The sequence below is a fragment of the Tursiops truncatus genome, chromosome 21 (genome assembly GCF_011762595.2).
Source record: "Tursiops truncatus isolate mTurTru1 chromosome 21, mTurTru1.mat.Y, whole genome shotgun sequence".
In the NCBI taxonomy this organism is placed as follows: domain Eukaryota; kingdom Metazoa; phylum Chordata; class Mammalia; order Artiodactyla; family Delphinidae; genus Tursiops; species Tursiops truncatus.
In genome coordinates, this window is record NC_047054.1 from 11397430 (window position 1) to 11414394 (window position 16965).

Sequence of the window (16965 nt, forward strand, 5' to 3'; positions counted from 1 at the left end):
GACCCCGGCCCGCGCTTGCGGCCCGGCCGCCTGGCGCGCCTCGCGCGCACGGCCCGGGGAGCGCGCGCACCGCCCGCCCAGCCAACTGTTGCGCGGGGAGCGGCGGGTCACGCGGGGACGGCGGGGGACAGGAGGCGCCCGAGTGGCTCCCGGGGCCAGCGGCCTCACCGCTGCACGCGGAGCAGGTGCTCCCGGCGCTGGAAAGTCAGCCCGCGCGTCCGACACGCACCCCGACACCTGGCACAGCGCGGCCCGCTAGGGAGCGGTAGGGGAGACACGCGGGCGCATCGTGCGAGGGATTCGTGGACGCGGTAAAGTCTCCCCATACCCGGGACGCTCACGCGGCACAGAGGACGCGGAGAGATGTGTATCCTACATGTTGGCAAGGGTATCGATGGGCTGCCCCTCCTGCTACCTAAACCGAGCCTCCACCTTTCCATGCGCGCTCCTCCCCGTAGAGAAACATGCCGCCGTGTCTTCGCAGGGAAGAAGGGTCACCACGGGGTCCCTAGGCCCAGGAACAGCGTCTCTCTGTCGGTAAACCTGGGGCGATGGGGTCTGGACGCCTTCGCGCGTCCGCTCCCCGAGCGCAAAGACCACAGCAGCCGGGGGATAAGGAAGGAGAATCGGTTCAGTCGAAATTCTGTTCACGACCTGCAGCGAACTGGAACAATTTAGCGACTTTGGCCATGTTTTGATAGACTGGGATTAAATTCATGGGAATGCGCTTCCAGGGTGGGACTGCCAGGGGGAGGGAAAGTTACCATGGCCTAGCGTGAAGCCGCCGCACCGGTAACCAGAGACCAACTGGCTTCGTTCCCGCTTATCCCTGTGTTTTACCTGACCTTGGGCCAGTCCCAGAGCCCCGGTTTTTAATACATCTGCAAAACGGAGCTTTCCACGTCTCTAACTGGGCTGTTGTTAAGTTTAAATGAGATTAAAGACATGAAAGCTTCTAGAATAAGAGAAAACACCAAGATGAAAGTTTATAGGAAAGTGGGCAGGGATTAGAGTAGGAAAAGAGAATCAGGTGACCAAAAATATTTGGGATGAGACTAACCAATCTTTTCCAGAAATTCTAAGATCTTTAAATAAGAGCACTGTCTCCATAATATTTCTTTATATAATTGATCACTCACATTAATCAATTGCAGCTTATCTTCATAACAGAGTTCCAAATGCTGAGGGAGTGGATACAAGATGAAGTAAAGAAACCTGCCCACAATCACATTTCTCCTTAGTGTTTATCTTCCAACTTGTCTTCTCTGTCAAAACCAATGAATTGTGTGTTCCAAACCTCAACCACAAATCTAAGTTCTAGATCAATTTTTCAATTTTAAAATGTACTTTCCCTTTACTTCCCTCCTCTCCATATTTGTCCTCATCCTTCCATCTTTCTTAAATTAATTAATTTTTAAATTTTTATTTTATATTGGAGTATAGTTGATTCACAATGTTGTGTTAGTTTCAGGTGTACAGCAAAGTGATTTAGTTACACATATACATATATCTATTCTTTTTTATATAGGTTATTACAGAGTATTGAGTAGAGTTCCCTGTCTATACAGTAGGTCCTTGTTGATTTCATCCTATAAAAAGTCATTTATTTATTCATTCACGCAAGAGCAACAACAAAAATAAGAAAAATGTACTGAGTGTCCATCATGTCTGTCAAAATGTGAGCAAAACAGATAAGCCGTCTCTGGCCCCTGGAGCTTCCAGTCTAGAAAGAGAATCAGTTTTTTAAAATAGCACAGTAACATATAATTACAAATTATAATTACTTTTCTAAAGGAAAGTAGAGGGTGTTATTGAATGGTAGAAGGGCAACCACACAGCTCTGAGATGAGAGAAGAACCCTTTTTGGGAATCTTCATTAAGTCTTTATCTTCCTCTGGTTCTCCCACAAGCAGGTCCTGAGACATGAATTTGGGTGCAGGTAGTTTATTTGGGAGGGTGAGGCAGGAAATGAGAAAGGAAGCAGGAAGAGTGAGACAAAGAGGGAGGGAATGTTATTAACATTGATGCATTATCAAGCTGGCCACCCCTGTGGAGAGTGGGATCTCAATCTGGCTGGGGATCCCCAAGGGCACCGTGTGGAGTGCACCTCAGAATTGCCTGCCTTCAGTAGAAAGGCTGGACATTTTTCCATCTGATCTCCATCCGCCAATGACTGCGTGTTGCTCCCCCCACCCCAGGTTCCTCTGGCTGAGTAAGTCCCACAGCTTCAGAGAGAGCCGTGAGGCTGAACTGAAGGGCTTAAGGTGCCCGCAGGTGAGTGCAAGGGTCTCTACAGCAGAACCAGCATGAAATCAGAAGGCCACTTCTACCAGAGCCCTGGAGAAGGAATGGGATTCAGGCAAGAAGAGAGTGGGGCAGGGAAAGGATTTCAGGTAGAAGGAAGAGCAGGCCTGAAGACCCAGGGGAATAAACAGTCAGAGAACCAGAACACAGTGAGCGCGAGAGAGAATAGCATGAATGCATCCGGAGAGCACGTGAGGGGTGTTCAAAGGACGTTTTAAGGACTCTGAGTTGAATCTTATATACAGTGAAATTTTTTTTTTTTTTTTTTTTTTTTTTTTTTTTGCGGTACGCGGGCCTTTCACTGTTGTGGCCTCTCCCGTTGCGGAGCACAGGCTCCGGACGCGCAGGCTCAGCGGCCATGGCTCACGGGCACAGCCGCTCCGCGGCATGTGGGATCTTCCCGGGCCAGGGCGCGAACCCGTGTCCCCTGCATCGGCAGGCGGACTCTCAACCACTGCACCACCAGGGAAGCCCTATACAGTGAAATTTGACATAGGATTTTTAGCAGGGAAATAAGATGTTCTGCATAGACAATCATGTCATTTGTGGACAAAGACAATTGTATTTCTCCCTTCCCAATTTATATACCTTTTATTTCCTTTTCATGTCTTACTGCATTAGCTGGGACTTCCAGTACAATGTTGAAAAGTGGTGAGAGGGGCATCCTTGCCTTGTCCCTGACGGTGGTGGGGTGGCATCTAGTTTCTCACCATTAAGTGTGATGTTAGCTATAGGTTTTCTGCAGATGTTCTTTATCAAGTTGAAGAAGTTCCCTTCTCTTCCTAGTTTGATGAGAGTTTTATCATGAATTTTGGATTTTATTGGATTTTGTCAAATGTTTTTTCTGCATCTATTGATATGATCATGTGATTTTTCTTCTTTAGCTTGTCAATATGGTGGATTACAGTCATTGATTTTTCAATGGCAACGAGATTTTTTAAAGGTCATTTTGGCTGCTCTGAGGAGAAGAGATAGAGTTGGGAATGGGAGTGAGGAAACAAGAACGGAATTGGGGAGATCAACTTAGAAATGCGTGGATAAACTGTAGTGAGAGATGATGAAGACATGAACAAGACAGTGGAAGTAAGAAATGATGCAGGTAGAATATACTTGCTGTGATTTCTTCGATGGGTCATGGGGGAAGAGAGGGAGGAGAGGATGCCAATGAATCCCAGGTCTCTGCAGCTGGGTAGATGGTGCTTCTGGGAGACCACTGAGTGGATACCGACAAGTGTGCACTGGATCCTGTGACATGAGGTCCTGTGACTTAAGCAGGAGCAGTTACAGCAGAGAAGGATGGAGACACATATGGGCAACAGAGTCAACCGAAGATGACAAAGTGGAGACTGACTTTGTCATCAACTCTTTCAAGAAGTTTGAGTGTAAAAGAGATGAAAGGAACAGGGCTGGAGGGAAAGAGATGGTTTCTGGGAAGATCTCGTTGTAAGGTTAGAAAGTCCAGAGCTGCTCGAACACTGCTGGGAAGCTGAAGTAGAGAACGAGGTCAAGTGTGAACTAGTCAAGGATACCATTCCGTGTGCACTCCCTCTCTCCTGCACCATCTATTGTTAAATAGACTTGATTTTTTAGAGCGGTTTTAGGAAAATTGAGGAGATTTAGAGCGGTTCACAGGAAGATTGAGGAGAAGGTGCAGAGATTTCCTATATGCCCTCTGCCCCTACCCATGCACAGCCCCCGCCCGCCCCATTATCAACATCCAAACTAGATGGTCCGTGTATTACAACTAATGAACCTATGTTGACGTGTCACTATCACCCAGAGTCCATAGTTTACATTGGGTTCATTCTTGGGGTTGTATATTCTATGGGTTAGGATAAATGAATAATGACATGTTTCCACCATTATAACATCATACAGAGTAGTTTCACTGCCCTAAAATGCTTCATCCCTCCCATCCCAACCCCTGGCAACCACTGATCTTTTTACTGTCTCCATAGTTTTGCCTTTCCCAGAATGTCATAGAGTTGGAATTATATACAGTATGTAGACTTTTCAGATTGGCTTCTTTTGCTTAGTGATATGCATTTAAGTTTTCTCCATGTCTTTTCATGGCTTTTGGTAGCTCATTTCTTTCTAGCTTTATAATAGCCCATTGTCCGAAGGCACCACAGTTTTCTTATCCATTCACCTGCTGAAGGACATCTTGGGTGCTTCCAGGTTTTGGCAACTATAAAGCTGCTATAAATATCTGTGTGCAGGATATTGTGTGCACGTAAGTTTCCATCTCATTTGGGCAAATACCGGGGAATGAGATTGATGGATCATAGGGTAAGGCACCACCAAACTGTCTTCCACAGTGGCTGTGCCCACCAGCAATGATGAGAGTTCTTGTTGCTCCACATCCTTGTCAGCACTTTATGTTGTCATATGCTTATTTTCCATCTGTCTATCTTTGGTGAGGTGTCTGTTAAGGTCTTTGACCCATTTTTTAATTGTGTCATTTGTGTTCCATTACTCATTTTCAGTCTCAACTTGATCAGATCCTTCAGCACATAAATTTGGTGTGTGTGGCATGTGTATTTTCTAAACAACCCTCTTTTGATTATATGTGTGTATGTGTGGTGTGTGTGTGTGTTCTGTCTTTAGGGACCCTACAGCTGCTACCCCATCTTGGGTCCAGTAGAGAGAGATCTGAACTCAATATCTTCCATTTCTCTCCTGCAATTCTCTCTACCGAATTCCCATCAAGCTTTTGCCTCTACCACTTCAACGAAATTACTGTAATCAAGGTCACTGAGAACCTGTGCTTGATGAATACAATTGTCTGTGATGGGTCCTCAACATCATTTCAGACCAGCGATGACATGACTTGGCTTCAGGACAGCTCACTGTCCTCCCGGCCCCCCTGCCCTTTCCCTCCTCATCTCCCCACCTTCTAGAAGTTAGAGCCCCTCAGAGCTGTCCTTGGACCACTTCTCTATCTACACTCCCTCTTAGAGCTTTAAATGCACCTACATGCAGACAAACCCAGCTGTATATCTCCATCCTCATCCTTTCTCCTGAATCCTAAAATCCTATTCAGCTGCCTAATTGATGCCCACATTTACACGTCTAAGGAGCACCTCAAACCTAACATGCCTGGCGCTGCACACCACCCAACAATGACCGCCCCCTCTCCACCCCCCAGGGAGTTTTCTCATCTCCTTGGGACCACTCCAGCCTCCCAGTTTCCAAACCAAAACCTGGAGCTGTGCCACACTTCTCTCCTGCCAAAGCCACTCTTGGTCAATCAGAAAACCTCTTTTGCTCTGTCTTCACATATATCCAAATCCAACCACCTCTTCCCACAGCCTCATCCACCACTACCCTGGTGTTAGCCACCAGCGTCCTTCTCACAGGGATGGACTCGAGCTGGCCTCCTGCTTCCCCCACCAAATCTGATCTCAGCTCAGCGGCTCAAGCCACTCCTTCAAGATGGGCTTCAGATAATTTCACTCCTCTGCTCAAAACCAGCCGTATCCTCCACCTGACTGCCTGGGAAACGTAAGGCTGATCCTCGCGTCTTCGCAAACTTGCCCAGCACCACCTGCTTTCCTGTCTGTCGGTGGCTGTCACTGTCCCTGCTCGCTGTGCTCCTGTCGCACGGGCCCTGTGCTGCTCCAGGCCTGGACGGTCCCTTCTGCTTTGAGTGCTCTTTGCCTGGACATCACCAAGCCTTGCTCCCTCTGCCTCAAGCCTGGTTCAATTACCTTCCAGGAGGCCTTCCTGACCCCCCACCTACCCACTCTGAAACCCCTTCCCGGCGGGAGGACAGTGACGTGCTCTCTGTCTCACGAGGACTTGTCTGTTTGTCAGCCCGTCAGGAGGTACCCCGGCTTCCATAGCAGGGCCCGGCACAGACAGGCTCTCAGGAAATAAGTTCTCCAAGAAACGGATTCAAGGAAGAAGGGTAAACAATAAACCAAGGTCCCAGAGAAGGTGAAATGGTTGGAGGGGAGCATAGGGAAGAAATCCACCTGCCGCAGTCGCAACAGCGGGCAGAAGGGGTCAGTGCCTCAGGGGTCAGGGGTCAGGGGGCGGCGGTCTTCCTGGTCAGTCCCCGGGCTCCCCTCTTCCCAGTTTCCTCTCTGCTCTGAGTCCCAGCTTCTGCGGTACGATAGGACCCTGGCCCGATGGGCGCTCAGCAGACCCCTCCCACTGCTCGCATCCCTGTGCAGCGCTGGGACCCAGGGTGACACTGTGGGCGGTCACCCAGGAACACAATCCCGCCCCGCGCTGACCTCCTCCCAGCGACCGCCTAACCCCTGACTCCCCTACTGCTGACCCACTAACCACCTCTCGCTGACCCACCCACCCGCTTCCAGTGACGGTCTTGTGATGACCCCCTAACCCCTGACCCCTCCCGCTGACCCCGCCCCATGACCCCTCCGCAGCCCAGGTCGGCTCACCCGGGTCACACCCTTTCCTCTGAGCATGCTCGGAGTACTAACGCCCACGGGCCATGCCCACAGCGCGCGTTAGAGCCAATCTGCAGCCGGCGTGGGGCTGATTGGCGTTCAGCGGCAGAGACCGCGGATCCTGATTGGGCAGGCCTGCTGTTGTGGACGGGCCTACAAGGACGGAGTCCGGAAGTGCAGTCGCGCTGCTCGGGCCTGGGCTGGGGTCGCAGGGGTCGCCGGGGCGGCGAGGCCGGCATGGCGGCGCTGCGGAGGCACGGTAGGCGGGAATCAGGGGTCTGTGGGGACCGGGAGCTTTGGGGGACGGAGACTCTAGGCCCTCGGGACTGTGGGGACCCGGGACTGTGAGGACTGTGGGAACCTGGGGCTGTGGGGACGGAGGCTGTGAGGACGGGGACTGTGAGGACCCGGGGCCGCGAGGACGGGGATTTTGAGGACCCAGGGCTGTGAGGACGGCGACTGTGAGGACCCGGGGCCGCGAGGACGGGGATTGTGAGGACCCGGGGCCGCGAGGACGGGGATTTTGAGGACCCGGGGCTGTAGGACGGCGACTGTGAGGACCCGGGGCTGCGAGGACGGGGACTGTGAGGACCCGGGGCCGCGAGGACGGGGACTGTGAGGACCTGGGGCTGCGAGGAAGGGGGCTGTGAGGACCCGGGATTGTAAGGGGCTCCTCCCAAAGCCCAGATTCTGACTCTCAAACCATTTACTTGCAGGGATTCTGAGTTTCTGGGCACGTAACTAGTGTTATTAAGCTATGGTAGTATTTTTAGCCAACACCAAAGGCAGGATGGATACATTTAATTGGTTAACCTGGCACATGCCTTAGAATGAATGTCAGAGATACAGGGAACTCCAGACACCTCATGGAAAGCCCAGCAAACTTCTCATTACCCTATAATCATTAATATTAAAATGAAAAAAGGGAAGATTCTATTTTTCCCAGTTTTATTCAGATATGATTGATATATAGCACTGTGTGGGTTTAAGGTGTGTATACAGCGCAGTGACTTGATGGGCTATGTACTGCAAAACCACCAGCCAATAAGTTAACATCCATCACCTCATATAGTTACACAATTTCTTTTCCTTGTGATGAGAACTTTTAGGACCTACCGTCTCTCTCAGCAACTTTGAAATTCTCCATACAGCAGTGTTAACTATAGTGACCACGCTGTACAACTACATCCCAAGACTTACTTATCTTATAACTGGAAGTCTGTACCTTTTGACCATCTTTACCCATTTCTCCCATCCCCCAATCACCTCTGGCAACCATCAGTCTGTTCTCTGTATCTGTGAGCTCCTTTTTTCGATTGTTTTTTTTTTAGATTCCACAAATAAGTGAGATCTTACCGTATTTGTCTTTCTTTGACTTATTTCACTTAGCATAAAGCCCTCAAGATCATCCATGTTATTGGAAATGAAAACATTTCCTTCTTTTTGGCTGAGTAGTATTCGCATGTGCTTTATTCATCCATCCATCAGTGGACACTTGGGTTGTTTCCTTGTCTTGGCTGTTGTGAATAATGCTGCAGTGAACATTGGGGTGCATGTATCTTTTTGAGTTAGTGTTTTTCTTCTCTTTTGATAAATACTCAGAAGTGGAATTGCTGGATTGTACGGTAGTTCTATTTTTAATTTTTTGAGGAAACTTCATACTGTTTTCCATAGTGGCTGCACCAATTTACATCCCACCAACAGTGCATAAGAGTTCCCTTTTCTCTGGGCTTCCCTGGTGGCGCAGTGGTTGAGAGTCCGCCTGCCGATGCAGGGGACACGGGTTCGTGCCCCGGTCCGGGAAGATCCCACATGCCGTGGAGCGGCTGGGCCCGTGAGCCATGGCCGCTGAGCCTGCGCGTCCGGAGCCTGTGCTCCGCAGCGGGAGAGACCACAGCAGTGAGAGGCCCGCGTACTGCAAAAAAAAAAAAAGAGTTCCCTTTTCTCCATATCCTCACCAACACTTGCTATTTCTTGTCTTTTTGATGATGGCCATTCTGACAGGTGTGAGGTGATGTCTCACTGTGTTTTGATTTGCGATTCCCTGATGGTTAGTGATCTTGAGCGTCTTTTTGTATAGCTGTTGGCCACCTGTATGTCTTCTTTGGACAGACGTCTGCTCAGCTCCTCTGCCCATGTTTTATTCAGATTGTTTGGGGTTTTGGCTGTTGAATTGTATGGGTTCTTGCTGTATTTCAGGTGTCAGCCCCTTACCAGATATACAGTGTACAAATATTCCTTCCCCTTCAGTAGGTTGCCTTTTCATTTTGTTGACAGTTTCATTTGCTTTGTAGAAGCTTTTTAGTTTCTTTTGTTTGTTTTTGCTGTTGTCTTTGCTTTTGGTGTCAAATCCAAAAAAATCATTGCTGAGACCCATGTTGTCAAGGAGCTTTTCCCCTGTTTTCTTCTAGGAGTTTTATGGTTTTGAAGGTTTTAGATATGTTTCTCTTTTTATTTGGATTAGTTCGGGCCATGGTTATTTTTTTCCTCCTCTGTGTTTAAAACAGATGGTTGTGTTTTTGCCCTTTGAAAGGAAAAGCCCAGTGGTAACTCTGGTTAATAAGCATTTGCTTAAAATAGGAAGAAGAAATGAATTTCTCAGTAAGGCAGAATACAGAGAAGAGTAAATAGTGTTCCCAGTCTGTGGCTTCCTTTGTGGAAAAACACTTTGCCCGGCTTCCCCCGTTGCTCTGAGCCCCAGGCGTTAGGACTCACCTGGTCAGCCTTAAAGAACAGATCATCTCATAGTGACAAAATTCCTCAACAGTCAGATGTTAGCTCCAAAGCGGGCATTACAGTATTTTGATGGGTTCCCAAGCTACTTTTTATAACCCCCACCAGCGGTGGAGCCAGCAGGCTCTGCAGACTAACTGTGAGGTTCGCAGGGGTAGCCCTGACCGTGGCCTTCATGGGCCCCTGTGGCTGGTTGACCCCCTGCACCCTGACTGGGCCTCCTCTCCTGCCTGGGGCTCTGCCCTCATTCGCCAGCACCTGCTCTCCAGCCTTCCGGTAGTGCGGCCTGGCCAAGCCTGGCGGCAGCGCCCTACTCCCAACCCTCAGCTCACTGCACCCAGAGGACTCGACTTTTCACCATCCATCCTCAAACAGGCCTCCTTCCTGTTGGGTCTCTGACAAAGTTACCGAGTAAAGTTGGGCTGTTGCAGAACATCGTGGTGAAAGGCTGGATTAGTAAGTCTTGAAAGCGTCCAAGCAGCCATTGTAAGTGAGAAACGCAATATCCATTCTCCGCATCTTCTTAACTAGGTCGCAGGAGCAGTCGTGCTGGGGTAAGAAACACTGAGGACCACTCGGTGGGGTCTTAGCCGGAAAAGCTTCTAAGCGCTTGTACCGGGTTGCGGTGTGAACCAGGGCCGCCTCTTGTCTTCCTGGTCTGCGGGGCTCGTGACGTGGACCCGATGCAGGCCGAGTGACGGTGGAGCAGATGCGACGGTGGAGCAGATGCCCCGCTGGCCGCGCTCGGGGCGCCGTGGGCCGGGGCGGCGGAGGCGGCTGCAGGGCTGCAGCGTATCTGGGCTTCAGAGGAAGAGGCCCGGCAGGGGGGGGACTGTGGGGCTGCTAAGCCCAGAGCTCTCCAGCCCGGGGTGCCTTGGGGGCCAGGGTGAGGGCAGCTGGGCGAAGTGCTTCTCTTCTCGGGAGCCCTACCGCGTGCCTTGGAAGAAAGCCCCTCAGCTGGAGCTCAGGGTGAGAAAGCATGAGTCCGGTGGGCTGGCGTGCTGCCTGGGGGGTGGTTCTGAGGCTTCCCTACAGGTCGGCGTCTGCTGGGTGATGGGGCCTCCTATGCAGTTTGTGGCAAAGCTTCTCGGGATGAAAGGAGGCTGTTGCCTTTGCAGCAAGGCTGCTGGAGGGAGAAGTAAATCTTTACTGTTTTCCCCTTGATGCCGGGGAAGCCTGTGGCCTGTACTGGAGGCCGTCCCTTGGGCATCCTTTGGGAGCTTCTGGGTTAACAGGCAGCGGTGGGTCCTGCACAGAGTGTGGTGGGGAGAGCGGGTGAGCGTCCAGCACAGGGTTACGGGTGAAGCCCGGTGGGGACTGTGGAATCAGGAGGGATCTCGGGACAGCCCAGCAGGGCGCTGCGGAGAGGGAGCTGCACTGAGGTTCTCTGGCCTGCTCACTGGAGGCTGACTGCTGAGGGGTGTCCTCAGTCCAGCGCCCCCCCACCTCCCAACAGGCACGTCGCCCCTTTTCAGAAAGTCCGCCGGCTCTGCTTCTGTCCGTTGCAGCTTCTCCGCTTGGAGCATGTGGAGCCTTGTCCCCTGATGCACAGACCCCAGCGGAGCCTGGGGCGCTCGCCCTTCCGGACCCGCTCCACGCTGGCCGTGGACTCTCAGATGGACGAACGTGAGGGCCATCCAGGGCCGGGGTCCGGGCTAGGAGGAGGACACTGCTGTCATCCCCTCCCTGCTACTCGCGTGTGTCTGTGTGTAGCTGTATGTGTGTGTCTGCGTGTATGTGCATGTGTGTGTCTGTCTGCATGTATGTTCACGTGTGTGTGTGTGTCTCCCCCACTGCACCCTCAGACTTACACTGCCCGCAGCTTCCTTTGGAGTCTCAGACCCATGGGTACTGGCTGGGGTCCGTCTCAGTTGGGAAGACGCCGCTTTCCTTTGTGTTGAGCCATGTGCCTCGGGCGCCCCAGCAGGTGGACGAGCAGTTGCTCACTGACCTGCAGGAAGAGCCCAACTCTCTTTATCCACAAAAGTGTCACTTCGGTGTTTTCTTCTGTGTTCAGTGTGATGCGGCAGATCCCTTCTCTTCTGGATTAAGAGCCCTTTTTCCTTTCAGCGATCTTCCAGGACTGAACGTGCGTGCCACAGGGCCTGGAGAGGGTTAACGCAGAGATGGGCCGGGGCCGGAGCGGGGGTGGACACGGTGCGGGGAGGAACTCCGAGCTGGAGGGGAGGGGCCCAGGCCACGGCATGGGAAGTGGGGAATAACTCAGGGACCAGGGAGGGGGCTCAGCCAGGCGGGGACATGCCCTGCAGGGTCCCGTACCTTGGATGTGACTGGGGACCGGGGCTCAGCTACCTCCTGACCACCGCTAGTGGTGAGCCTCACACTGCCCTGGGACGCGGGTGGGGTCACTGTCATCTCTGGGGAGTGCAGAAAGCCTCAGCCTGTGGCCAGCAGCAGGACAAGTTGGGCTTCGGCACACCAGCTTCAGGTCTGGTTCCTCTGTCACCATCCCCTGTGTGTGACGAGCCCCACGGAGGCAGTGCCACCCGGGGCAGAGCCAGCGAGGTTGGACTAGCGCCCTCCCCGCCGGTCAGTGCCCGTGGCCAGGCACTGAATCTGTCCAGGAGGCCAGCGGCCGAAGGGAGGATGGAAGACGTGAGGGTCGAGGCTAGGTGGGGGCCGTTGGGGCGGGGGAGGCGGGAGGTGTGCTGGGAGCAGCGGTAGGTCTCTCTCCCGGGCTTGACAGGTGTCACGCGGGCGTGTGTGCAGGTTGCGGCGCACCGGTGAAGGCGCTCCCTAGCACCCTTGGGCCTCGTCTGTAAGGTGGGGGCTGTTCTGTGTCCTTTCACGAGCTGGTCAGTCAGGAGCGGCCACCGGAGGAGGCTCAGGACAGGCCCAGGAAGGATGGTTTGTTGGGCTCTCGGGTCCTAGAGGCAGGGCCACGCCGGGCACGTGGGGGGATGGCCAGGGGGTCAGGGGGCGGAGGACAGGACGGAGGGAAGACTGAGGCCACGACCTTTACTGGGGTTTCCAGAGGAAAGGCAGGCGGGGCGGAGGGAACACGTACGATTGGCTGCTTTTAGTGATTTTGCCGGGCTTTGGGTGACAGGGCTGCCCCGAGCCGCCAGGCACCCGGCCCGGGTGTTTCGGGCAGAGGAGGGTCACCTCCCCGGGGCGGGGCAGGCGGAGGAGGCCGGGCCTGGCCGGGCTGTCGGCATAGGTCACAGGCGGGCTCCTGGCTGGGCCCTTGGCTGGTGGGGGGTTGTCTCTGCCCAGCCAGGCGGGACTTAAGATGTCAGAGCATCACAGTAGACAGAAAATTTAAGATGTATGACTACTCGGTGAACAGCAGAGTCATAAGGATTAACGCGGGTCACGTTCGTGAGGCGTGAGGCCCAAGGCCCACGTGAGCAGCCTGCCATCACTGTCACCCTGGGTGTGGGACGTGGAAGCGGCCGAGGGGGACCTTGTCGGGAAGACAGGGTGCACGACCCAGCGGCTGGAGAGACGACAGCGCCCGGACAAGGCTTCAGGACTGTGGGAGCAGGACGGTTCCTCAAGCAGAGGGTGCCAGGCGCAGTGGGGGCACGATGGGGAGCCAGGGATTCTCCCTGCTCGGCTGGGGCGGCAGAAGCCAGTGGGAGGATGGGCACTTCCTCCCCAACATCCTCACCCAGAGAACAGGTGACCCGGCTATGGTCAGGCAAGCCTTGTGCCCTTTGGGTTGAATTCCAGATCTGTCTGCTGAAAAAGCCAATGTCGATTAAACTGGAAAAAAAATAAAAGTATTGGAGTAAAAGTAATAGGTTATCCTCTGTCTCCCCATCGTAATGAGGCAGCTTTCCGAGTTGCCTTTGAATGTCCCCTCAGCCCGCCCCGCCGGGTCTGTTGCATCTCGTCTTGGTGAGAAAACAAGACAGGCTGGGAGCTAGCTGTGTCTGCTCTCCCTGCATCTCCTGGGTTAGGACGCAGTCACCAAGCCCAACAAAAATGATCACAGCCTTATGTGCACTTAACATGTTTCTGAATAGCTGATGGCATAGTAATTGCTGCTTAAAAAACTGCGAGGAAAAATTTTGGACAAAGTTTAGAATTTTTTTTTTTAAGTGTTAAAGTTTTGGGAGAAAATGAAAGTTTAGTGGATATCTACCTCTTAAATGGGGAGATCACGTCAGACTGGTCATGGCATAGGATTCCAATTGTGTCCCATTTGAGTACTATTTCTGGTCTTATTTTGAGAACTATCTTCCTTTTAATTAATATTTCAGAAAGCTTGCCAACTGTTGCTTAAATCTTAGCTAATTGTTTTTCCATTTATAATTCTGTGATGAAAGTCATTAACAAACTATCATTCATTGAATTTGCATACTATATTGAGCGTCTCTTTCTTGTGAACTGATGCAGTGCTATTATCAATTTATTCCTTTATTCATCAGCATCCATTAAATACCTTCTCTCATTATAGGGATAAAATGGGAAAAAAAACCGTATTGAATATTGTGGGAGAAAAAGCTATGGAGAGGTTGGCAGATAAACATAGTCTTTACTGAAAAGAGAAAATTTAAAATGCTGTATCAGATTCCAAGAAATACCCTAAGAAAATTTAAAGTGTCTCTTAACCTCTACAGATATCAGGTGGAAAAGGGAATCAGCTGAGTCAGTGTTTACTGAGGTTGGGGAACTTCTTCCTTTTCTTTATGATTTGTCAGTGTGTGTTTGTTTTGCAACATTTTCTCTACTATGCCAGCCTAAGGTCAGGAGGCTGTCATCAAACAGGGAAAAGGGCCACAGGGAAAGTTTCAATGAATTTCCATTTCTGATCTTATTTTCAGTAGCAGTTTTTCATTTATATATGATTTCAAAAAGCCTGCCAACTCTGGTTTCAAATTCTAGATAATCACTCTAAAAACGTACATCATAAAACCATTTGTTCTGATGTTTTTCTCTCATAATGAAATATCTCGAAGTCACTTTTTAGAAGTTATTTGTTAATATTTATGGTATCTTTTTTTATTTTTGTGTAATTCCTATAAGCATGTGGCCCCATCAGTTTTACTGTTTCCCATTAACATCCACCCCTGGAAATATAGTTTTTTAGCTAATTTTATTCCTCATGGCCCCAGATTAGCTCCACGTGTTTTTTTGTCCTCTGAGAGTTATGCTTTTCTGAGAGACAGTGGTTCATAGGGATGATTTGGCTAGAGAATTACAAATGACTCAATATCATTTCTCATCTCATCCATTACCAGAAAGATCTACAGTATATATTTAGTAAAAATAAATGTATAGTTTTACACCAATGGTAAATAAAGTATATTGTGTACATAGATGTTGAGGGAAATGTGTATCACTTTACCATCAAAGTGAACTTTTTTAAGGAAAAGAAAAATATTTCTGACATTAATGGGGTGACTTAGTGGTCTCAAAGATCAGAGATGGGCTTCGCTGGTGGCGCAGTGGTTGGGGGTCCGCCTGCCGATGCGGGGGACACAGGTCGAGCCCCGGTCCGGGAAGGTCCCATGTGCCGCGGAGTGGCTGGGCCCGTGAGCCATGGCCACTGAGCCTGCGCGTCTGGAGCCTGTGCTCCGCAACGGGAGAGGCCACAACAGTGAGGGGCCCGCGTACCACAAAAAAAAAAAAACATCAGAGGTGCTTTTTTTTCTATCACATAGTTTTCATTTTCCTTTGCTTTTTTCAGAATGGAATATTATGGAAGAAAAAGTTCCTATTTCTGTTTCTTTTTTTTTTTTTTTTTTTTCATGAGAACCTTTTCTAATAGAAAGTACATGCACCCAGTTTCCCCTGATGAGGAAGCTTTCCCAGCTGGGAGGTGTGCCGGGAGCACTGTCTGACTCGGGCAGGAGCCTGTTAGGCATTCTGCCCTAAGACCACAGCGAAGGAGACCTAATTCCTTGAAATGCTGCCATTAACACCTCTGTTAAAAATGGAGCAAACCCCTTCCTTTTTTATACGCAACTGTTAGATTTTAAAACACGTGATTGTGTGGAAGAATAGTTCAGAATTGAATAGTTTACCACCAGCAGTCAAACTATCTATTTCCTTTTGAGTTCTTCCCAGGTGTCTACTTTCCAAAGAACACTTTACTGAAATTTTATTATTTGGCTTGTGTCTTTAACCTGAAATAGCAAGTTTAGACGGCAGTCCTCTCTGAAAATTATATCAAAATGACTTAATTCCCCTGTGACACAGAGACTTGATCTCTCTGTTTGGTATTTCGTCGCATTAATTTCAGACAAGATGTTTTTCTCCACAGTGACCTTTTTCTGTGTCTCTCATGTCCCAGCTCCAGTCGCCCGTCGCGTGGTGATTGTACTTGTCTCCTGCAGGCATCAATGTCCATTCCCCTGCTTTTTTATGTTCCGCTGATTGCTTTTTGACAGACAGCAGAGTTTCAAGTTACAACCTGCTCTTGCTCGGAGAGGGCGACGGCACAGGCAGGAGGCCAGCGGTTCACTGAGCTCCTGTGGTGACACAGAGCTGCCTTCCTGGACCCAAGCACCTTGCTCTTTTTTGTTTGTTTTTGAGCACAGTGGAAATTAAGCAAAAAAGAGACTTTTAATCTCTAAATTGATTTTTAGGACTATGTTTGCAGTAGGTACAAGGGTGCGCGCACACACACACATACGGAGGCACAAGGCGCCTTTCAACAAACCAAAGCTGACAGATGCTTTTTAAAAATGATGTTTTACTGTGTTCCTACCCTGAAAAAAATAACCTTTCATTTATGTTCTGCTTTTAACGTGAATCCCTAAGTAGGTTTGGCCAGTTAGAATCAAGTCCCTATTTGTAGGAAACCGGGAGGCAGTTCATGGGGTACCCAGCTCCTTCATAGCCCTGGAGGCTCAGAGAACTGAGAGTCCAGTGGCTACACATTTCTTTTGGTCTAAAACAGCTGGTAATTTGTATTTAAGTAAACTACGAGCTCCGTTTGTGATAGGAGCCCCATGTGACTGCACAGGAGCGGGTCCATCATCCCTTTGAAAAGCAGAGGCACTGATCACTGGGGCTGGTGGGGGTCTGGGCAGGCAGGTCCACGCTGACAGCTTGTTTGCTTCAGAGGATGATGTTCAGACGTTCAGTGGTCTTACTCCCTGCGTTGTCTCAAATGCTGGGATAAAGTGAAATTCACCAAGGAACCCTCCAGCAGTATTGGTTGGTAGAAAGTATTGTTTTCATTCTGTTTGTTACACATTGCTCTTTTAAAGCTGATTTTGAAAAATTAAAATCACATTATTTTTAAAAAGACTATGCTTTAACTTGTGGCAACTGAAAGTATTAGACATGTATATTTATCAGCAAAATTATTTTAATCTGAGGTACCTGGATATTTGGAATCCGTTAAGACTTACTAGTTAAACTTCTCATTGAAGACACATCTCCCGCTTTTGCTGTTGGGATGCCCGTCCTGACAGCTCTTTGAGATCATCTGTTCTTGTGCCTGTTGACAAGACACTTGATAATTATCTCACGGATCATGGATAATAGGATGTAAAACCTGCATCTCCTCTCAGAGCAGTTTTGTTCCTGT

General features: G+C 50.2%; 1 protein-coding gene across 6 annotated transcripts in view; it reads left to right on the plus strand.

Moving 5' to 3' along the window:
• The first annotated feature begins 6858 nt into the window (after positions 1-6858).
• Positions 6859-16965, plus strand: part of ERICH1 (glutamate rich 1) — a 116847-nt gene continuing 106740 nt past the window's right edge. For all 6 annotated transcript variants that reach the window (XR_004524227.2, XR_012328968.1, XR_012328969.1 and 3 more), the window contains exon 1: positions 6859-6981. Coding sequence is in view for 3 of the 6 variants with exons in the window: in XM_019921505.3 (XP_019777064.1) it covers positions 6960-6981 (22 nt within the window). In the remaining 3 variants the exon portion in view is untranslated. The remainder of the gene's footprint in view (positions 6982-16965) is intronic.